The sequence below is a fragment of the Gorilla gorilla genome, chromosome 18 (assembly GCF_029281585.2).
Source record: "Gorilla gorilla gorilla isolate KB3781 chromosome 18, NHGRI_mGorGor1-v2.1_pri, whole genome shotgun sequence".
In the NCBI taxonomy this organism is placed as follows: Eukaryota; Metazoa; Chordata; class Mammalia; order Primates; family Hominidae; genus Gorilla; species Gorilla gorilla.
The window spans coordinates 100,289,868-100,313,308 of record NC_073242.2 but is presented as its reverse complement, the minus strand read 5'-3'; the positions used below and the strand labels follow the sequence as shown (position 1 = coordinate 100,313,308).

The 23,441-nt window shown below is 41.7% G+C and overlaps 1 protein-coding gene and 1 non-coding gene across 2 annotated transcripts in view; one reads left to right on the top strand and one right to left on the bottom strand.

The window, feature by feature from the left end:
- HYDIN (HYDIN axonemal central pair apparatus protein) overlaps positions 1 to 23,441 on the top strand; it is a 421,455-nt gene that overhangs the window by 369,830 nt on the left and 28,184 nt on the right. The window contains exons 70-79 of the mRNA XM_055366388.2: positions 83 to 295; positions 778 to 916; positions 3,104 to 3,269; positions 5,700 to 5,847; positions 10,324 to 10,531; positions 11,030 to 11,251; positions 16,625 to 16,794; positions 18,953 to 19,151; positions 21,000 to 21,158; positions 22,611 to 22,888. Of these exons, the coding sequence (XP_055222363.2) occupies positions 83 to 295; positions 778 to 916; positions 3,104 to 3,269; positions 5,700 to 5,847; positions 10,324 to 10,531; positions 11,030 to 11,251; positions 16,625 to 16,794; positions 18,953 to 19,151; positions 21,000 to 21,158; positions 22,611 to 22,888 (1,902 nt within the window). The remainder of the gene's footprint in view (positions 1 to 82; positions 296 to 777; positions 917 to 3,103; positions 3,270 to 5,699; positions 5,848 to 10,323; positions 10,532 to 11,029; positions 11,252 to 16,624; positions 16,795 to 18,952; positions 19,152 to 20,999; positions 21,159 to 22,610; positions 22,889 to 23,441) is intronic.
- On the bottom strand, positions 8,155 to 8,277 carry LOC115931145 (U6atac minor spliceosomal RNA). The gene has a single exon (XR_004067695.1). It is a non-coding gene; the product is annotated as a U6atac minor spliceosomal RNA (small nuclear RNA).

Sequence of the window (23,441 nt, the reverse complement as noted above, 5' to 3'; positions counted from 1 at the left end):
ATATAATATTCATTTCCAACCAACTAAGAAAGCAACAACTGATGACAAAATAAAACAAATAAAAATAACCTTATCCTCTCAGGATTCCCAACCTGCCACCTGGAGAGCAAGGTCCGGTCCTGGTAGCAAAAGGGCGGAGCACCTTGCCCATCTGCCATTTTGATCTGAAAGACTCGGACTACATAAATGGCCATCAGCGCAACCCAGAGCTCCAAGGGTCCAGTGGGGGAGCTCTGGATCCAAACACCCGGGTGATTGAGTTCACCACTGTGGGCATAGGAGGGAAGAATCTCCGGTGAGTTGCTTAGGTTTACATTGATTGAATTCACATCGGTCCTAAAGAACTCTAAAAGAATTCAGATAGATGAGCTAGACCTATTCCTATAAGCAGGCTTGATATCCTGGGGTTTGACCTGAGTTTTAGAGGTTTGACTTTAGAGAACTGTTACGTTAAGAAAGCTGAATTCTGTCTCCTTAGTTTTGCCACTGAGGAAAATATGGAAGACACAAAAGTATAATCCCTGACCACCTCCTTAACCACAGAGGGTCATTGGCACAGTTGTGCCCTTGGCAGCATTGTTATTCCAAAGTCCAGAACCCTACCCTGACTGTGGATCGCTAGAGGAGATGGAGTTTTCATTTCCACAGTAACAAAGTGCTCTGAACAGTTCTGCTTCCCAGATGGGGGACTGGGTTAGGGCCAGGTTCTAAGAAATTTCTCTTAATCCTCAATCCCCTGTCCCACTCTCTTCTGTCAATTCTCCCCACCCTGGCCAGGACCTTTACCATCCTAAACCCAACCAATAGCACCTACTCCTTCTGCTGGATCTCTGAAGAAATTGAAAGTCTCCAGAACCCTGCAGCATTCACATGCCTTACAGAAAAGGGCTTCATCCACCCTGAAAAGAAAGCCGAGGTATGTGCAGATGAGAACCACTCAACCCAAGGCTTAGATCACTCTAGCCATTGCTGTGTAGAAAGTGTGCCATAGACAGTAAGTGGAATTAGGAAGAACTGCCTGAGGGTGTAGTGCATCAATCAACAAGTATTTAGTGAATGGCTGCCATATGCATTGGGCAATGCTGATCACAAGACAGACCTGAGCTCTCTTGGCTAGCCATGGAGAAGCAGAGAGCTCTAATATTTGCAATTTTTTAAAACTGAGAACATTTAAGCAGCAAAAGATAACTGGACACCAATGCCTGGGGACCCTAGGACTCATAGAGTAGCATAAAAAGTTATCTTTGTCAAAAGGACCAAAAATGGTGAAAGGACACGATGTGTTTTTACTTGGTTAGGCAAAGGGCAAAGTAGAGTGGAGCCATGTCCCATGGCTTCATCCTAAATGTTTACACAAATGATATGGAGCAGAATTAAAGAAATACAGACTTGCTGGCCAAAACGGATCTGTGAGCCCCATGTCCAGCCAGTTGCAGAGAATCTTGAAGACAGAAATAAATCCGTGAAACAAAAATTATGAATTCCTGTGCCCTCAGGAGGGTCACACAAGTGAATAGAGTGGGCCAAGGAGACATTTGTGGGTAATACGGGGTACCAGGGCCACTGGCCACAGGGCTTCTCTGGTAGATGACCACTTTGCAGACAACGGGGGCCAAGGGGGCCAACTCACCCAAACTGTGGAAAAGACAAAATTCCAAATTTCTTTTTTTTTGTTTTTGTTTTTGAGACAGAGTCTTGCTCTGTCCCCCAGGCTGGAGTGCAGTAGCGCGATCTCGGCTCACTACATGCTCCGCCTCCTGGGTTCACGCTATTCTCCTGACTCAGCCTTCCGAGTAGCTGGGACTACAGGTGCCCACCACCACGCCCAGCTAATTTTTTGTATTTTTAGTAGAGACAGTGTTTCACCGTGTTAGCCAGGATGGTCTCAATCTCCTGACCTTGTGATCTGCCCGTCTCGGCCTCCCAAAGTGCTGGGATTACAGATGTGAGCCACTGTGCCTGACCAAAATTCCAAAGTTCTATGTGAAGCCCTATTTTACATGCTGGTAGCTAGTTCAATTTTTTTTTTTTTTTAACAATTCCCAAACCAAACAAAACATATTTGTAGACTCTCCACCTGGTTTTGACCTCTGCATAATGTCAGTACCCAGGCCATCTAGTTAAATGTGACAAGGTCCAGGAGCTGGGTCCACCATAGAGACAATCCTACCTGGATCATGGCCCCCACTTCAGCCCAGAAATGTTTCAAATGTGAGCTCGGTTCCAAGAGGCAAGTTCCAAAATCCGTCATCCAAAGTCATGCTGGTCTTTAAGTGACAGTCATATCATTGAGGTGACACACCTCCAGAGCACCTGCCCACATTGTCCTGGCAGTGGTATAGAACCTGTGTGGTTCTTTTTTGGCCAAATGCCATTATTCTTTCATTCAGTCCTGGTTGATTGATTGCAAAGAGACTCACTCAGGTTAGCTCAAAAAAGAGACAGAGAGAACCAGGAGCAGCTTTTGAGGTTGGACTTTCCTCCTGGGACTGCCTGCTTCTCTCTTCCCATCTACTCCATTCTCTCTCCACTGACCAGTTTCTTGACTCTTGATTGATTGATTTATTGTTCAGTTACTTTGTAATATCACTTAGCTAGTTGGTTATGGCATGCCATGGCCCAGCTCACCTGAATGGTACCTTTCACCATCAGCTCCACTGCCAGCTGGCCTGGCCACTCATTTTCTAATTTCAAACTTCTGAGAGAGAAATCTGGCTGGCCTGGCTAATCATATTGTCTTTGGCTGTGTGCCCAGCTATTGACAAATATGGGGATTGTCTTTCCTTGGAATGGGTACCAACTCTTTGGTCCAGTCAGCTATGGCACAGCCATGCCATCCAAAGACACGGCACAAAACACGACAGCTTAGCCAGCAGAAGCTGTGGATGGGGGAGACTCCCTTAGAAGGACATGTGGGCAGGTCAGATAGACATTGACGTTTCTGGTACAGCCACACCTACATGCCCTTACATGGACTATAGAAAGGTAGCAATAGCCTGGTAACATCAACTCTCATGACCCTCGTGCTGACAAGTCTCCAGGGACATGTGGAGTAAGCATACAGAAGTGTCTTTTACCACTCTGTTCCAAATTGTCTTCTTAGATCGTGTTCCAGTTCACACCTTTCCATCTGGGCATCACTGAGTCATCATGGACCTTCCTAATTCCCGAGCACAACATCACAGTCCCTTTCCTGCTGGTAGGCAAAACTACCGAACCTCTCATCTCTCTGAACAAGTCACACCTCAACTTCAGCTCTCTCCTCATTGGTAAGGCTGTCCTGATGGTATGTATTTAGAGTTGGCATGATCTGGGCAAGGTCATCAAGAGCTCTGGGAGCAGCCTTGCATAAGAAACCTCTCCTGGTCCCTTCCAGAAGCATATCAGAGGGTCTCAATCAGTTTTTAAAAAGCCACAAAATATTTACTGCTCAATCTAATTTCCACCAAGTATCTTTTAAACCTACAATTAATAGCTTAAGGAAATTTAGGAGCCTTGTTAAAGATCCTACTTGGCAGATTCCTTTAAGGCATGGGCTGACTGTTTATTTCTAGAGCCTCAAGTTGGCCCATCCTTCTTGCATTTGCCCCCAGATTATGGGGGGTATCTGTATGCTTCTTGGTCTGTGCCACAGTGGTCAGATTTCTCTCTCATCCTTTCATGCATTTATTTGGTTCAACAAATATCACTGAGTCTGTAGAATGCCCTCGGTACTTTTCTATGGGTTGGGATTACACTAATGGATAAAGCCCAAAGTCCATACCTTCCTGATGCTTACATTCTAGAAATAAGAAACAGGCTACCAAAAGAAACATAAGGAAACTATGCACCATGTCAGATGGTAATAAGTGCTTTAGAGAAGAGGACAGCAGGGTAGGGAGAATAAGGAAGGCCAGGAGGCAGTGGGAAGGTGAAACGAAGTAATTGTCATGTCCCTTATAACCCCATGTATCTTTCCCATGGTTGTGACATCTCTGCTGTGTCTATAAAATACAACTAAAGCCAGAGTATTTTTAATAATATGTTAGATTTGTATTTATAAAATAATATTCTTTATAGTAAATCCACCAATGTGGTGTTGCATAAGAAAAAGTTTAATCTCTCCACATTCATCCTGTCTCATCTTTCTCTTTCCACTCCAAAGGAAAGCAGTGTTAACTGCTGGATGTGTATTTTACCGATACACATAATTAGGTGGGAGGGGGAATTATGGCATTTATTAAGATTTTGAACAAAGAAGCAATGTAGCATAAGAATAACAACAGTGAGACAGAGTTTAATCCAGGAATCCAACACTGGTACATTTCAATATAATCATTACATCAATAGATTAAAGAAGAACAACCATGTGATCATGTTAATATACACTGAAAAGGCATTGCCAAAATTTAGCAGACATTCCCAACAAAAACTCTAATAGCAAAATGGACATTGATGGAAAAAAAGGTTAACCAAAATCAAGAGGCAGATATGATCCTGTAATAAATGACTAAAACTGCTTCAATTAAAATGAGGAATTAGGTAAGGGTGTTCATTATCACCCTTATTATTGAACACTTGCTTAGAGACTTTAGCAAATATGACAAAACAAGAAAATTAAATAATTTGCATAAACATTGGGGAAAAAAGAGATAAAATCATCTTGTTTTGCTTTTACTGATGATTTTATACACATAAAACCACAAGAGACTCTAGAGAAAAAGCAAAACAAACTACTAGACTCAACAGAATAATGTGGTAAGGTGGGCAGATGCAAGACAAATATGCAAAAATAGTGTCTTCTTTTTTAGCACTAGCACCTAGAAACAGAAAACCAAAGAAAACATCCACTTGGTACTGGCAAAACCTATAAAATAGCTAAGGATAAATGTAATAAGACATGCACAAGAAAAGACCTACATGAAGAAAACTATCAGATCTGATTAAAATCCCCCAAACAAGATCTGATCATTTGTTAGTTCTCCCAAAATTAAATGCAAATTTAATCAAGCTCCAATTAGAATCCCAACTAGGGTTGCCAGATAAAATACAGGATGCATAAATTTTAATTTCAAATAGCAATTAATAATTTTGAGTATGTCCAAATATTGCTCGGGACATATTTATACCAAAAAATTATTTGCTAAATCTGTCAACCAAATCCCAAAAGAATTGGAAGGGGAGAGAATTGGATAAAATGACTCTAAAGTTTATGTGGGAAAATGAATGGTCTAATAGCCAAGAGGAAAGCGTAAGATGATAGTGAGAGAAAATGTATTAGTCAGAGCCCTGGGCAGGAAACTCATGCCAATACCAAAGGTCTATTTTCAAAGAATTCGATGCAAGAATTATTTACAGATACATGGGCAGTTAAGGGGGTCAACCAAGGAGAGTGAAGCCCCCATTAATAAATTCAGGAAGGCATTACAATTCTTGGCTCTAAAGGAGCAAGGGAAGAAAATGGTGTCACCAGAATCCCAGGAGAGCTGTGGCCAGGGCAGAGGAGCCACTCAGCAGAAGCAGGCAACTGATGAAGAAAGACATGGAATCCCCGAAAGAAGGAAGGTGACTTGTAGAGGAAAATGAAAGAAGAGAGATAGACAAAGGCGGAAGATGTTGGGGAATGTCTTCTAAATGTCTTGCCTGTGAAGCGGTGTCTGCTGAGAGACTCCAGCAGGCAGTCAGGAGGCCCCCACTAAGGGCTGGTGTTTCCTCCTCAGGCAGAGAAGCCAGGGAGACTGTGCAGATCATCAACAAGGAGGAGCAGGGGTTCGATTTTTCCTTCCAGGACAACTCCCGCTATTCTGAAGGTTTCAGCAACAGCCTGCTTGTATGTCCCATGGAAGGCTGGATCCCACCACTGTCCAGGTAAACAAAAATGAAGGTCTCATTTTGTTTGCATCCTCCTGACATGCCCAGGACCCCAAGCCTGCCAGTGCTTACAGTGCCCCATTTATATAATTGCTTTCAACTCTAAGATTAGATCATAACAATTCCATCTCCATCCTACTTACTCCCTGATATCTGTTTTCCTGATGAATATGGAGCATTGAGAATTCTAAGCCCTTTATCTCAATATTTTCTCTTTGTATTCTTTTCCTTGCTATATTTACTGTATATGTGAATCCACAGTGCAATGTTCAGGCTTGCCTGGCAAGTCTCTTTTTCAATTAAACATTTAATTTTCAGGCCAGGCATGGTGGCTCATGCCTATAATCCCAGCACTTTGGGAGGCTGAGGCAGGCGAATCACTTGAGGTCAGGAGTTTGAGACCAGCCTGGCCAACATGGCAAAACCCAATCTCTATTAAAAATACAATAATTAAGGCTGCGGCAGGCAGATCATTTGAGGTCAGGAGTTCCAGACCAGCCTGGCCAACATGGTGAAACCTCATCTCTACTAAAAATACCAAAATTAGCCAGGCGTGTTGGCAGGCGCCTGTAATCCCAGCTACTCGAGAGACTGAGGCAGCAGAATCGCTTGAACCCGGGAGGCATAGGTTGCAATGAGCTGAGATCGCGCCACTGCACTCTGGCCAGGGTGACAAGAGTGAAACTCCCTCTCAAAAAAAATATTAATAAATAAATACAATAATTAGCCGGGTGTGGTGGCACACACCTGTAATCCCAGCTACTTGGGAGGCTGAGGCATGAGAATCACTTGAACCCAGGAGGCAGAGGTTGCAGTGAGCTGAGATTGCACCACTGCACTCCAGCTTGGACAATGGAGTGAGACTCTCTCAAAAACTAATAATAAAATTTAAAAATTTGAAGTAATTGTAAATTCACATGTAGTTGTAAGAAATAATAGAAAGACTGCCGGGCGTGGTGGCTTACACCTGTAATCCCAGCACTTTGGGAGGTCAAGGTGGGTGGATCACCTGAGGTCAGGAGTTCGAGACTAGCCTGGCCAACATGGTGAAACCCCGTCTCTACTAAAACTACAAACATTAGCCAGGCGTGGTGGCACATTCCTGTAATCCCAGCTACTTGGGAGGCTGAGGCAGGAGAATCGCTTGAACCCGGGAGGCAGAGGTTGCAGTGAGCCAAGATTACCTCACTGAACTCCAGAGCAAGACTTTGTCTCAAAAAAAAAAAGAAAGAAAGAAAGAAGAAGAAATAAGACAAAGATAACTCTGTACTGTTTACCAAATTTCTCCCAAGGGTGACATCTTGCAAAGCTTCAGTAAAATGTCACAACCTGGTATTGACATTGACGAGTCAAGACACAGAACAGATCCCTTGCCGCAGGATTCCTCATGTGACCCTTTTGTTGCCACACCCTTTCCCTTCCCCCAAGCAACACCTCCTCACCCTCTGGAATCCAATACTTTCCTCTGTGTCTATCATTTTGTCATTTCAGGAATGTTGTATTCACAGACACATACATTCCTTTTGTGATTGGCTTTTTTCACTCATAATTCTCCAACATACATCCAGGTAGTTTTGAGAGTTTCTTCCTTTTTATGACTGGCTACCATTCCATAGTAGGGATGCACCACAGTTAGTTGAACTATTCACCCACTGGAGGACATCTGGATTGTTCCTGGTTTGGGCTGTTATGAATAAAGCTACTATAAACTTTCATGTACAGATTTTTTGTGTCTTCATGTCACTGGGGAAAATGAGCAAGAGTGCAATTAATGGACATACGATAATGGCATGTTTCCAGAAAAAAAAAAGAAAAGAAAAAACTGTGAAAATGCTTTCCAGACTGGCTGAACCATTTTACATTCCACCAGTTATCTCTGAATGTTCCAGAATCTCCACAACATCACCAAAATTTAGTGGTGTCACAATTTTTTTATTACTATTTTTAGACAGAGTCTTGCTCTGTTGCCCAGGCTGGAGTGCAGTGGTGTGATCTTGGCTCACTGCAACCCCCGCCTCCCAGGTTCAAGCAATTCTCTTGCCTCAACCTCCCGAGTAGCTAGGGCTACAGGCACGCACCACTATGCCCGGCTAATTTTTTCTTTTTTTTTTTTTTAGTAGAGACGGGGTTTCACCATGTTGGCCAGGCTGGTCTTGAGCTCCTGACCTCAAGTGATCCACCCGCCTTGGCTTCCCAAAGTGCTGGGATTACAGGAATGAGCCACTGCAACCGGCAACAATTTTTTATTTTAGCTTTTCTGATAGATGTGTAATGATATCTCATTTTAGTTTTAATTAGCATTTTCCTAATGACTAATAATGTCGGACATCTTTACATGTGCTTATTTTCTGTATGTGTTGTCAGGCCTGAGGGCCTCTTCCATCATTGTCAAGGGAAGTGCTAACCTTCTCTCCTTTCACACAACACATATGTGCTTGTTTTCCTTCTATGGATCCTCCTCAGTGAAATGTCTCTTCATGTCTCTTCCCAGTTTCCTGCTCAGCCTGTTTGTTTTTTATTGTTGATTTTTGAGAGTTCTTTACATGTTTAGGTAGTGCTCCTTTGGTCTGCACTATCTTCTGCAAATATCTGCAAATATCTTCTCCCAATCTGTAGCTTGTCTTTTGCTCTTCTTAACAAGGTCATTCACAGAGCAAAACCTTTTATTCTTGATGAAGTCCAAATTATCTATTTGTCCTTTTATGGACTGTCCTTTTAGTGTCTGTTCTATATCTCTGAATAGCCCTAGATTCACAAAATGTCCTTCCATTATTTTTTCCGTAAGTTGTGTAGCTTTACATTTCAGTCTGTACCCCCTTTTTTATTAACTTATAAGGTATGAGACTTACGTCAAAGTTTTGTGGGGTTTTTTCAACTTTTATTTTAGTTTCAAGGGATATGCATGCAGGTTTGCTACTGGATTTACTGTATAGGTTTGGGGTACACATGGTCCCATCACCCAGGTACTGAGCTTAGTACCCAATCGTTAGTTTTTCAACTCTTGCCTCCCTTCCTCCCCTCCCCCTAGTAATCCCCAGCTTCTATTGTTGCCATCTTTACGTCCATGTGTACCTGATGTTTAGCTGCAACTTATAAATGAGAACATGAGGTATTTCGTTTTCTGTTCCTGCATTAATTTGCTTAGGATAATGGCCTCCAGCTGCATCCATGTTGCAGCAAAGAATTACCTCATTCTTTTTGTGGCTGTGTGGTATTCTACGGTGTATATGTACCACACTTTCTTTCTCCAGTCTACAGTTGATAGGCACCTAGATTGATTCCATGTCTTTGCTATTGTGAATAGTGCTGCAATGAACATGAGAGTGCATGTTGTCTTTTTGGTAGGATGACTTTGGGTTTTTTGGTTTTTTTGTTTTGTTTTGTTTTGTTTTTTATGAGATTGCTTTGTTTTTTGTAATGAGATTGCTGTGTTGAATGATAGTTCTGTTTTAAGTTCTTAGAGAAATCTCCAAACTGCTTTCCACAGTGGCAGAATGAGTTTACATTCCCACCAATAGTGTATAAGTGTTCCCTTTTCTCTGCAGCCTTGCCAGGATCTGTTGTTTTTTATTTCTTAATCATAGCCATTCTGACTGGTGTGAGATGTTATCTCATTGTGGTTTTGACTTGCATTTCTCTGATGATTAGTAATGTGAAGCATTTCTTTATATGTTTGTTGGCCACTTTTCTGTTTCCTTTAGAGAAGTGTCTATTCATGTCTTTTGCCCATTTTTTAATGGCGTTGTTTTTTGCTTGTTCAATTGTTTAAGTTCTTTAGAGATTCTGGATATTAGACCTGTGTCAGATGCATAGTTTCTGAATAATTCCTCCCATTCTGTAGGTTGCATTTTTTCTCTGTTTGTAGTTTCTTTAGCTATGCAGCAGCTTTTTTCCTTTCTTACTCTTTTTTTTTTTTTTTTTTTTTGCAGGATTAATTGGGTCCCACTTGTCGATTTTTGTTTTTATTGCAAGTGCTTTTGAAGACTCAGTCATAAATTCTTTCCCAAGGCTGATGTCTACAATGGTGTTTTCTAGGTTTTCTTCTAGTTTTCGTATAGTTTGAGGTCTTACATTTAAATCTTTGATCCATCTTGAGTTAATATTTGTATATGGTGAAAAGTAAGGGTCCTATTTTATTCTTCTGGCTTATGGCTAGCCAGCTATCCCAGCATCATTTATTGAATAGGGAATCCTTTCCTCATTGCTTATTTTTGTTGACTTTTTCAAAGATCAGATGATTGTAGGTGTGTGGCTTTATTTCTGGGATCTCTATCTTTTTCCATTAGTCTGTGTGTCTGTTTTTATGCCAGTACCACGCTGTTTTGGTTACTATAGCCACAAATCTTAAAATGTCATCATAATTTGGAGTTTCCTTTTCCTCGTAATGAATCTGCTAATTCAGTAGGCTCATATTTTTTAAGGTTTTGACAAGTTGGCCTAGTCAGGTAATCTGCTGTTTTGTTCCCCAACCAGGTTCCCAATTGATATTTTCTTCACACCAAAGCAGGAAGGAGATGTGAACTTTAATTTGATCTGCAATGTGGAAAAGAAAGTCCACCCTGTGACATTAAATGTCAAGGCCGAGGGCTACACTATGAATGCAGAGATCAAGTGCAAGGACAGGACAGGCTCCATCACTCTGTTGACTCCCAACCAGACTAACATCATCAACTTCTATGAGGTAAAGGTGTAAGAAGACCTTGCTATCTATCTCAGCTTCCATTCTGACTGGGGAAAGTGGTAAAAATGAATATGAGCTGAGTCTTTCTGCTTCAAATGCCAGAGAGACCAGGAAAACAGAAACACTCCAAGAGCAGCTCTATCCCCAGAATGTATGTAGATATGATGTGAATGCTTTTCTTATTTTATTTTCGGGGGGGTGGAGAGATGGTGGGGAGAAGAAAGAGTGCTTGTGTTAAACATACAGGAAGGATATTTGACTACCAACAAAGGTCTAAGAACTAAATTGCCACTTTGCTCCATGAGATATTGAAAGAACCCCAACACTTAGTGGCTCCTGCTGGAATATCTGACTCCATTAAGCTAAAGATAGTCAAATCACCAACATCATCTGCCATCCTTATTTCCCAAAGGATATTTTTCATCAACATGTTACAAATGCTGACCCCAGACAAGGGAACTATGGTTTGCATTCACTGCTCTGTTCTCTGTCTCCTAGGTGGAGTTAAATGAATGTGTCCAGTGTGAATTCAACTTTATCAACACTGGAAAGTTCACCTTCAGCTTCCAGGCACAGCTGTGTGGCTCCAAAACCTTGCTGCAGTACTTGGAATTTTCACCCATCGACAGCACTGTGGACGTAGGACAGAGTGTACATGCCACCCTGTCTTTTCAACCATTAAAGAAGTGTGTCTTGACAGACCTGGAACTCATAATCAAGGTGAGTCCATTTAACATTGTCCAAACTCCAAAAGTACTCTCAGCATGCTGCCTTGGCAGGTTAATTCTCTTGTGTGTTCTTTGTCTTCTCCATGTGTCCAGAAGCTCCTAGAGGGTAGCTGTGTTGGACACAGCCTCACAATGTCTAGTACAAAGGCTTCAACAATGGTTAGGTGCCTGGGGAGTAAGTGTGGATTGAAAAGCAATTATATTGCAATACATTCACCCACTAAAATAAATAAAAGTGATAGATGGGGCAGGGAAAGAATATGTACAACATTTTCTAAGATGAATTATTGAATGAAAAAAAAAAGAATGGTGATGTCAGCAGGAATGGCAGAGAAGGACATCCAAAATGCTGCTTTTCAATAGCAATGAGACCACTGGAAAAAATTTTCAAAATCAACTTTTTCAGAACTCTGAAAATTAATAATAGGCTTGCAACAATTCTAGGAGTATTTATTCAAGAAAAATGGCTGAATACCCATAAAGGCAGTGAGCTTTGTGGAATTTTGATTTGCCCTATTCTCTCCCTCCTCCCTCATCCCAGCTCTGCAGTAGCCTTGAAAACCAACAATTCGGCAATCAAAGTGAAAGTCAGCAATCAATCAGACCCTGGAGGAGGTAGAACAGATTGCAACTCCCCAAAAGCCCCCATTCTAAAAGAATTGTCACTATTTGACCTGTCTAGAAGTTCAGTGGAACCCCCCCCTCATAGGGACAGCTTTTATTTGACCTGACTCCAGGCTTGCTCAAAAACAATCAGTTGTAATTGTTTAACACTGCAGCTGACTGAGAGAGCATTGACCTTAGGAGCAAACAAGAAGTTCATTTAAAAATTTAAAAGGAGAGACTGGGAAGAAGATATTCATGGGGGGCTCTGAAAAGCTTCAACATATTCCCTGGAATCTAGACAGCCATGCATGTGTAAGATATGTGTAACTCCAGGCTCTGTTACTGCTCAGGAAAGACCTGAGAAGGCCCTAAGCTCTTACCTCTGACTAACCTTTGGGTCCCGGGAAAGATAAAGCAGAATTGGCAACTGCCTGCCTGAGTGTCAAAGGCATGTCCTGCCACACACACACAGCCCCTCAGCAAAAGCTTGGAGACTTATTGGTTCCAGGCATTTAAGGAAATCTCTGTTCAATCATAAGCTGACCACTAAACTAACTGAGCAGAAACTTTATTGGCCATGCATAAATAAGAATATAGACTTTGCTGAAAAAGTTACTAAACAAACTAAGAGTAACAACAGTAACCAACCCTGGGGGAGGGAGGATCTGATTTTCACAGTTGCCACATTTATTATTTTAAATCTCCAGTTTCCGACTAAAAAAATGTGAGCCATGAAAAGAAACAAGAACATATAACTCATATACAGGGAAAAAAGCAATGAATAGAAATTGTCTCTGAGGGAGCCCAGATGTTGGACTTAATAGACAAATACTTGAAATCATCTATTTAAAATATGTTCAAAGAACTATAGGACACCATGTCTAGATAACTAAAGCAAAGTAGGAGAACAATGTCTCACCAAATAGAGAATATCAATAAAGATATAGAAATTATAAAAATATACATTTTGGAGTTGAAAAACATAATAGCTGAAATGAAAAAATTCACAACAGGGGCTCAATAAAGGATTTGTTATGGTAAAAGAAAATCAGCTGTGGCAGATGGGATAAAATTGTTGAAAAGAAAAAGAAAAAATCAGCAAACTTGAAGATGGAGCAATTGAGATTATCTAATATGAAGAACAAAAAGGAAAAAGAATGAAGAAAAATGAACAGAAGTTCAGATTCCCATAAGAGATTATCAAGCATAGCAAAATACATGTAATGGGAATCTCAGAAGGAGAGAAGAGAGAAAATAAGAGAAAGAATATTTCAAGAAATAACACCCTAAAACTTCCCAAATTTAATGAAAACAATTAAATATCCAGAAAGCTGAATTCTGAGTAGGATAAACTCGGAAAATCCACACCTAGACACATCATTACCAAACTGTTGAAAGACAAAGACAGATCATCTGGAAGGCAGAAGGATTAATGGCTGGTTTCTCATTAGAAACTTTGGAGGCCTGAAGACAGTGTGATGACATATTCAATGTGCTGAAAAAAAAATTATCAACAAGGAATTTTATATCTAGTAAAACTATTTCTAAATAGTTCCTATTATTCTGCCGATTTTGGGGAACAATTTAAAAATGAAGGATAAACCAGGACACTCTCAGATAAATAAAACCTGAAAGAATTCATCACTAACAGACTGGCCTACAAGAAATAATAAAGGGAATCCTTCAGACTGAAATGAAAGGACACTAAAGGATAACTCAAATCCACATGAAGAAATACAGATCACCAGTAAAGGTAACTGCATAGGTTATATAAAATCAGTATAAATCTATTTTTATTTATAACTTTTTCTATCTTATTTAAAAGACAACTGCATATAGCAATAACTATAAATCTGTATTAGTGGGCCTTATATAAAGATGCAATTTGTGTGGTAATAGCACAAAGAAAGAGGAAGTAACAGAGCTATATAAGAGCAAAAGTTTTGCCTATTATTGAAATTAAGTTGTTATTAACTCAAACTAGATTGTTTTAAATGTAGATGTTAATTGTAATCTTCCTTGCAACCACTAATACAACAACTCAAAAGAATATAGTAAAACAAATGGCAAGGGAATTTAAATGGTACACTAGAAAATATCTATTTAACACAAAAGAAGGAAGTAATGGAGGAATAGAAGAATAAAAAAGACATAATTGACTAGTAATTTTTTTAAAAAGACATGATATATAGAAAGCAAATAGAAAAAAGACATGATATATAGAAAGCAAATAGAAAAAAGACATAAATTTTACCTTATCAGTAATTACATTAAATTTAAATGAGTTAAACCCTTCAATAGAAAGATAAAAATTGGCAGAATAATGGGAAAAATCATGATCCAACTATGTGCTGTCTACAAGAGACTCACTTTGGATTCAAAGACACAAATAGATTTAAAGTAAAACAATAGAAAAACATATAGCATTTAAATAGTAACCAACAAGAGCTAGGGTACCTATGCTAATGTCAAACAAAATAGACTTACAGGCAAAAACTATTCCTAGCGATAGATAAAGATATTTTTCAATGATTGAAAATTATTCCTAGCGATAAAGATATTTTATAATGATAAAAGAATCACTCCATCAAGAAGACATAGCAATTATAAACATGCATGTAACGACAGAGTCCCAAAATACATGAAACAAAACTGACAGAATTGAAGGGAGAAATAAACAATTCAACAATCATAGTTGGAGATTTCAGTACCTAGTTTTAAACAATAGATATAACTAGACAGAAGGTCAGCAAGGAAATAAGAAGACTTGAATAGCACTATGAAAGCTCTAGGCCTAACAGACATATACAGAACATTTCATCTAACAGCAGGAGAATAGACATTCTTTTCAAGTGAACATGGAACATTGTCCAGGATTGACCAGATATTAGGCCATAAAACATACCTCAATAAATTAAAAGGATTGAAATCATGCAAAGTATGTTCTTCAACCACAATGGAAAGAAATTTGGGATGCCCAGCCTAACACATCATCTTTATCAAATCCTCAGGAAGAAGGTGATTGATAGAAAGATGGGTGTAAAACCACTGGAACCTGTCTTCATCTGTTTTGCGCTTCTATAACAGAATACCTGAGACTGGGTAATTTATAATGAATAGAAATGTTTAGGATCATGGTTCTGGACCCTGGGAAGTTCAATATCAAGTTGCCAGCATCTGGTGAGGGCCTTATGGCTGCATCGTAACATGGCAGATGGCATCACATGATGAAAGGGCAATGGTTAGGGGAAGAAAGTTTGGGGATGGGGCAGGAGGAAGAGAGAGACAGAGAGAGAGAGCAACAAGGAGTGAACTTATTCCTGCCATCGCAAACGCACTCCTACGGTGATGGCATTAGTCCATTCATGAGGGCGAGCCCTCATGACCAATCACTTCTTAAAGGTCCCACTTCCCAATACCATCACAATGGCAATTAAATTTCAGCATGAGTTTTGGAGGAGACAAACATTCAAGCCATGAAAAAATCCAAGGTGCATCACTGGTCATTGAGAGTTCAGGAAGCTCCACTGTTTTCTTGGCCTGGAACTCAGCAGCAAAGTTGCGGCCATCTTCTCTGAGAAAAGCCCGGTTTGTGGCTTCAGAAGGGACCTATTCCTTTTGAGAACTTTTTCAGAACTTACATTTCTTAGAGCAAACAGAAACGTAACATGTTACAAGATCTTTCTACTCTGGTTGGCAGAAGAGTTGAAGATGATAAATTTACATCCTTTTCATTGAATCAGCCACAAAATGTAAACACTTTAAAAGCCTTGGACATTTATCTATGTAACAAACCTGCATATCCTGCACATGTACCCCTGAACTTAAAAGTTGAAAGAAAAGAAAAATAAAAGCTTTGAATAAGAAAATGTTTTTAAATGTATAAAGTTGTTTATGATAGCTTGTACCAATGACTGCTGACTTATTCTAATAATGTTTAAAATGAATGTTTATTCTACTGTTTATTCTAATAATGTTTATTCTAATGATGCTTAGAATGAATAATAGATAATTTATTTGAAATCAATTATCAATTTGTGAAAATTCACATTATGAGGAGTTTGTGAAGAGCAAATTAACTTCAGGTACCAATGAGTCACATATTACCTTGTGATTGAGAGTCCAGATGATGACCTGTGCTCTTTCCATCTTTCCACTCTTTCATCCTTGGCATATTAGCCTTGTTCTCCTTCTTGTCATCTCCTGGTCACAAGATGACCATTCTACCTGACATCCTATGTCTGCATTCCAGGGTGAAAAGAAAGGGGAAGAGTGTGAAGGCAAAGAACTTCCCCAGAAAGGCTTTGCCTCTTTATTCAAGATAGAACACCCTCTTGTCCTCTTCTGTTTACATCTCAATGACTGGAACTATGTCTGATGGCCATCCTGAGCTTCAAAGGAAGGTGTAAAATGAAGCATTTGCACCTAGGCACATGGGCATCCAATCAGAGTCCTGCTAGGAAGGAATCCATGGGGAGCGGATATTGGGTAGTAACTAGCAGTGCCTGGTATACCCCTGAGCCTTCAAGCTGAATCATTGCTGCAAGAGCAAAGTGGCAGGCAATGTAGGGCCTGATTACAGAGGAACTTTTCTTCAATACACAAACTTCTAACCTACTGAATCAGAATCTCTGGAAATGGCACCCTGAGACCTGTATTTGTTAAAGCACCAACTGCTTTCCTGCTTCACCTGAGGACTTAAGAGCCCTCTCCTCCTACTTCTCCTAATCATGGTCCCCCTGCCATTTCCTCCTCACAGATCAGCCATGGTCCAACATTTATGTGCAGCATCTCAGGCTGTGCTGTGAGCCCAGCTATCCATTTCTCCTTCACCAGCTACAACTTTGGGACCTGCTTTATCTATCAAGCTGGGATGCCCCCATACAAACAAACCCTGGTAATTACCAACAAGGAAGAAACACCTATGAGGTAAGCAGGCTTCCCAGAGCCTCCAGATGATTCTCTAGCTGCTTGTGGGTCCTACAGATTCCACACAGGTGAATCCCTGCCAAGACAAAAAAAAAATGATTATGGGAAAGAGTCAAACAAAAGTGGGTATGAATCCTAGGTCCCTGTCCCCATAACTAACACTAATACTTGGATAGCCATGAGCTACCCTGCTAAAAATCCTCTTTGTGAAGTATGTAGAGCAATGCCAAATGACCTAATGAGAGGTTTTATGACTTCCATTTATCTTGTTGTGCAATAGACTTGGAAACTGAGGTTTGAAGAGTTAAAAGGTAAATTTCTCAGGCCAGTGGCTTTGCAGTAAATAGCAGACCTGTACTGAGCCTAAGCTTTCTGATTCAAATCCAGCCTCTCGGCACCATCCCTGTGTGGGATGTTCTAGTCCAAGGTTCTGAGCCCCATTCAAGACCTAATGAGATAGAATCTCCAAGGGCTGGCCCAAAGACCTGTGTTTACTCAAAGCTATCTATCAGTACTTTAGAGAACTTTCCATCATGATGAAAATGTTGTATTTTTGCATTGTCCAATATGGTGGCCTATAGCTGAATGTGGCTTCAGAGCACTTAAAATGTGGCTAGCGAAACTAAAGAACTGATTTTTTATTTTATTTTAATTAATGTTAATTTTAATTTTAATAACCACATGTGTCTAGTGGCCACCATATTGGCTAGCACAGATCTAAGTTCAAATTTCAACTCTTCCCTAGTTGTGTGACCTTGGGCAAATTTTTAAAACTCTCTATGCCTCTGTCTCCTTGCCTGAAATGGTAGTCATAATAATACCGTCTATATAAGACTATTAGGATGATTACATTAGTTCACCTAGGAACAGTGCTTAGAACACTGCCTGGAACATAAGAAATGCCCAGTTATTGTTAGCTGCTGCTGCTGCTGTTATGATTATTATTAGTACCCTGAATATTAAATTATAAGTGTGTCATGTAATTTTAAATACTAATTTTAAATCTTATCTATCTATACTTCTTGCATGATTTAATGTAATCTCAGTCTTACTTTGCTTAAGGCATTGGGCTCTATATGTTGGCCTAGCTAGACTCCTTCTCTACAGACTGTAAGGCAGACAAGGAGAGGTTGTAATGAAAAGGCCTAGGTGCCTTCCTACCCACATGTGGAGTAGGGTGGACATGATCTTTTAAGATCCCTTCTGGTTGAACAATTAGTCATAATAATAATAGCTCACTTTATGGAATATTTCCTCTGTGCCCTATTTAATGACTGTTTCAGTCACTTAATCTCATTTAATCCTCACAACAGCCCTAAGAAATAGTTATCATTACCCCCATTTTACAGATAAGAAAACAGAGACCCACGTGGGCCACATAACTCTTCAGAGATCATTTGGGTAATTAGTGATAGAGCCTGGATCCAGACTCCTCTCTGCCTGACTCTAGAACATATACTCCTCCGTACTGTGCTTTGTTACCTAATTACTTCTGGAAGCACTTCCTTCTTATGAGAGGGTACAAAACCCTCGTGTAAAAAATCATGAGATGCGTTATCAAGAAATCGAGAATCAGGCTGGGCGCGGTGGCCTGTAATCCCAGCACTTTGGGAGGTCGAGGTGGGTGGATCACCTGAGGTCAGAAGTTCAAGATCAGCCTGGCCAACATGGTGAAACCCTGCATCTACTAAAAATACAAAAATTAGTTGGGCACAGTGGCATGCACCTATAATCCCGGCTACTCAGGAGGCTGAGGCAAGAGAATCGCTTGAACCTGGGAGGTGGAGGTTGCAGTGAGTTGAGATCATGCCACTGCACTCCAGCCTGGGTGACAGAGTGAGACTCTGTCTCCAAAAAAAAGAAAGAAATACAGAATCAGTAGAGTGAAGAATATTGGGCAAAGGGTGATGAGCCTTGAGTTTGAAACCCAGTTCAGCCAGGATCTCAGGATGTGACCTGGAGCAACTTGGTTGTGCCTAAGAGAGCATGGGCTGGGTCATTGCCGAGCTCCCTTCTAGCTCTTAAATGACTTCTGTGACTCTAGGACAGCAGGGCAGGAAACCCATCAGTGTCCAGCCCAAAGAGACAAGGAGACAGCATCTGCCCCTCTGGGTCAGACTTCTTGGAGCTTACGCCTCTTCCTCTTGATTTTCTGCAGCATAGATTGTCTGTACACCAACACCACTCACCTCGAGGTGAACTGCCATGTTGATGTGGTAAAGCCAGGAAACACATTGGAGATTCCGATAACTTTTTATCCTCGAGAAAGTATCAACTATCAAGAACTCATTCCCTTTGAAATCAATGGGCTCTCACAACAAACAGTCGAAATCAAAGGGAAGGGTACCGAAATGAAGGTAACAGTCGGGAGGCCTTCAGGCATGGCACCCTCCTTTCTACCCTTATCCTTCTTTGCCCCCGAAAACCCCTTCACTCTTCCAGCCCCTCTGCTTCTCTGCCCCAGGCTGCTCTATTGTAGGTCAGCGAGTCCCACTGAGATGATGTTCCTAATAACACAAAGGGGCAAATCACCAGATCAGACTCACTGAATCATAGATCTTATTCAAAACCAAACTTTACTGTATCAAAGGATACAGGTAATCACAGACACTAGAGAAATATTCTTTTTCTTGAAGAAATTTGAGACTTTCAGACTCAGCACCCCAAGTATATCCTTTTCCTCCTGCATCAGGGCATGTTTGTTTTCAGGTTTAATAGATAACATTTTTTTTAACATTTTTAAGCAATGTACACAGACACGTGTTTCAGTGATGGAACATCTTTCCTTAACACCCCATTGATTAGCATTCTCCAGCCAGCCACAGATCCCTGGATGATATTTGGTTCAAGGCATTTCTTTTACCCAGGCACTCTGGATAGAAAGGGAATGGTCATATTCTGCTGCTCATTCATTTCCTTCTTGTGTCTAGTAAATGTGTAAGGTGCTTGTCTGATGGGATTATCTGTATTTTAATAGACGGTTTTGGAAGATTAAAATCCTTCCAAGACTTTCAGGAATGCATAGCATATTTCGGCAACCAGGGGAGGGGTGTATTCCTGGCAGCCTTCCCATCAAGCCATAGGAGCAACAGGACATTACCAGCTAATGTGTCTGGACCCAAGCTAGAGACAAGGTCGCTTCTGATGCCATTGATTCATTCATTTTCCTATTGGTCTTTCACTTGTTCATTTAGCACCCATTATGTATTGGATATTTTGGGAAGACGCAGAAGTGACTTACACATGTTCTCAGACATCCAAGAGCTCGTGACTGGTGGGACAGACTCTCTTGCCTTTTTAGACAAAATGGAAACATGTGGGCTGGGTTTAAATATAGTTGGGTGGAGGGGTGCAATTTAGTGACTGACCATGACAGTGACCAGTGGGTGCTGCTCATTGTGGGTCAGTGCCATTCTGGAGGGCAGGCTCAGCATGGCCTTGGCCTGACCCAGACACCATTTTAATCAGTGTCTTACCTGAGGACTTGGAAGCATAACTACTTTTCTCTGCCTCTACTGCCACTGTTCTAATCCAACCACCATCATCTCTCCCTCCTGCTTTCTTTCTTGCTCTCTTCAAGCCCAGTCTCCGTAAAGAAGCCAGAGCTCTCTCACAAACACTCCATACTTCACTGACTTCCCATTGCTCCCAGAATGAAGCCCAGTTCTCCCACTTCTCACTCAGCAATGGCCTAAAAGGCCTTGCAAGACCTGGCCACCTCTCTGAAGTCATCTTCTCAGGTCCTAGCTCCCAGCCTCAGGCCTTCACTGGGCCACTCCCTCTGGCTCAGGGCCTGGCCACAGGTTGTGTCCCTGCCTTAGGTTGTTCCGCAATTCCACACTCACTCTGGCTCAAACTGACTAGCTCATACCTTTCTTTAGCTCTCGATGTATACATGGCATCTTCGGAAAGGCCCCCTGAGCCCCCTAGCCTAGTTTCAGCCCCATGTAATATGCTCTCAAGGTGCCCTGAGATTTTCCTACGTATATTTTAACCCAGTTGTACTTGTATAATTGTGTGATGAGGAGTTCAGTGGGCACTTGAGGCACTTAAATGCTTATTGAGTAGGCAGATGCCCACCCAATATGAAGAAGTGAGGGCAGAGAAAGAGAAGGAACCACCCGTGCCTCACCAGAGTAGACATATAATGTTTATTTTTCCCTTTAACTAATGAACTCTTCTTCCTACTCTTTCTTGTCCCACAGATTTTAGTCCTAGATCCAGCCAACAGGATTGTGAAGTTGGGAGCTGTCCTACCAGGGCAGGTTGTGAAAAGAACAGTTTCCATCATGAACAACAGCCTGGCCCAGCTCACATTTAATCAGTCCATTCTGTTCACAATTCCAGAACTCCAGGAACCCAAGGTTGGTGCTCAGAGGGGCTCCTAGTGGCCCCTTCATGCTCCCTGATGATGAGGATGGCCATGCTGGCAACACTAGCAGCTCACATTTCTTGTGCATCTGTAATGTGCCAGACCATTCTAAGAGCCTTCCCTGTGCTCCCTCTGTTCATTTTCACAAAAACAGTATAGGGCTTTACAGGGTGCACTAGTCCCATACTGTTTTTGTGAAAACGAACATTATTTTCATTTTGCATTTTCATTTCATTTTCCATGTCGTTCGCTGTCATTTGTTTATTTACATCTCCGTTGTGTAGGCAGCCCAGTTCTCTATTTTCGTTCATTTCAGGTGTTTCTCCTTAAGCCTTTGTGCATCCATGACTCTGTGCTTAAGATACATTCCTAGGCTGGGCGTAGTGGCTCACGCCTGTAATCCCAACACTTTGGGAGGCTGAGGCAGGTGGATCACAAGGCCAGGAGTTCAAGACTAGCCTGGCCAAGATGGTGAAACCGCGTCTCTACTAATAATACAAAAAATTAGCCAGGCATGGTGGCGGGTGCCTGTAATCCCAGCTATTCAGGAGACTGAGGCAGAGAATTGTTTGAACCCAGGAGGCGGAGGTTGCAGTGAGTCGAGATCGCGCCACGGCACTTCAGCCTGGGCAACACAGCGAGACTCCATCTCAAAAAAAATATATATATATATGTGTGTGTGTGTATATATATGTGTGTGTGTATATATATATACATATATGTGTGTATATATATGTATATATATGTTTGTTTGGTTTTTTTTGAGTCGGAGTCTCACTCTGTCGACCAGGCTGGAGTGCACTGGTGTGATCTCAGCTCACTGCAATCTCCACCTCCTGGGTTCAAGTAATTCTCCTGCCTCAGCCTCCTGAGTAGCTGGGACTACAGGCATGAACCACGAAGCCCGGCTAATTTTTGTATTTTTAGTAGAGACGGGGTTTCGCCATGTTGGCCAGGCTGTTGTCGAACTCCTGACCTCAAGCGATACCTGCCTCGGCCTCCCAAAGTGCTGGGATTACAGGCGTGAGCCACGGCACCCAACCGGAATCTGCATTTTAACAACCACACAGGGAAACTGAGTCAGGGAACACTCCTTGAGAAATGCCAGAGCTGTAAGTGTTTCTTATTTCCCATTACTATTTCCTGTATCAGGGAGGAGGAAGAAAGAAGGAAGTACACAAAATAAGTTAGGAAAGGGTCAGGAAAGGGAAATGATACTTATTAAAGATCTATTATGTGCTACAAATTTTATAGAGATGATCTTAATCTTCAACATAGAGTAAGTCACAGAAAGTTGAAGTAATTTACCAAAGCATACACAGCTGATGGGAGAGCAGGAGTGAGATCTGACACCTGTTCCAATCGCAGCAGCAAGACCTCCGGGAACAGAGGCCTTAGGGGCCTCCCACCCTCAGCTGCTGACTCTGGGTGCTATTTCATTCAGGTCCTCACCCTGGCGCCCTTCCACAACATCACACTGAAGCCCAAAGAAGTCTGTAAACTGGAAGTCATCTTTGCCCCGAAGAAGCGTGTCCCTCCCTTCTCTGAGGAAGTGTTCATGGAATGCATGGGGCTCCTGCGCCCCCTCTTCCTCCTTAGTGGCTGCTGCCAGGCCCTGGAGATCTCACTGGACCAGGAACATATTCCCTTTGGACCCGTGGTGTATCAGACACAAGCCACGCGTCGCATCCTCATGTTGAACACAGGCGATGTGGGTGCAAGGTAAGGGAGCGGTGTCTCCCACCCTGAGGCTGCCCCAGAGGCTCCTATCCCTGTATCTGCCCTGGACTTGTTCTGCAAGTGCAGTCACTTTTTACTTCTGTCCTCTCCCTTTTACATCCCCCTACTTCCCTCAAGATGTGACAGCAGTGGCCTCACTGGGGTGATTGCTGCTACTATGATTACTACAGTTGAGATAACAGAAGATATTTAGTCCATGCCTGTTTCCTGCCTTGACATGGCACACATCATTTAATCCAACTACAGTTCTATGAGACCAAGACTGCTACCAACCCATTTCACAGATAAGCGAGTGCCCAACCACAGAGGGAGGACCACACAGGGCCATGGGATACCAGTGCCACCCAGAACAGAGGCAACTCTCACAGGAAGGGATTGTCGCCATCCCCCAGGATCTGAACCAAGAAGCAGTGCAGGGAACAGTTAAGACCACAGTCCCAGAAGGATTTCTGTCCTAGCCGAGCCACTTCCTAGCTGTGTGACCTTAAGTACACGACACATGTGTATGTGTGTTCATACATATGTTCCCTGATGT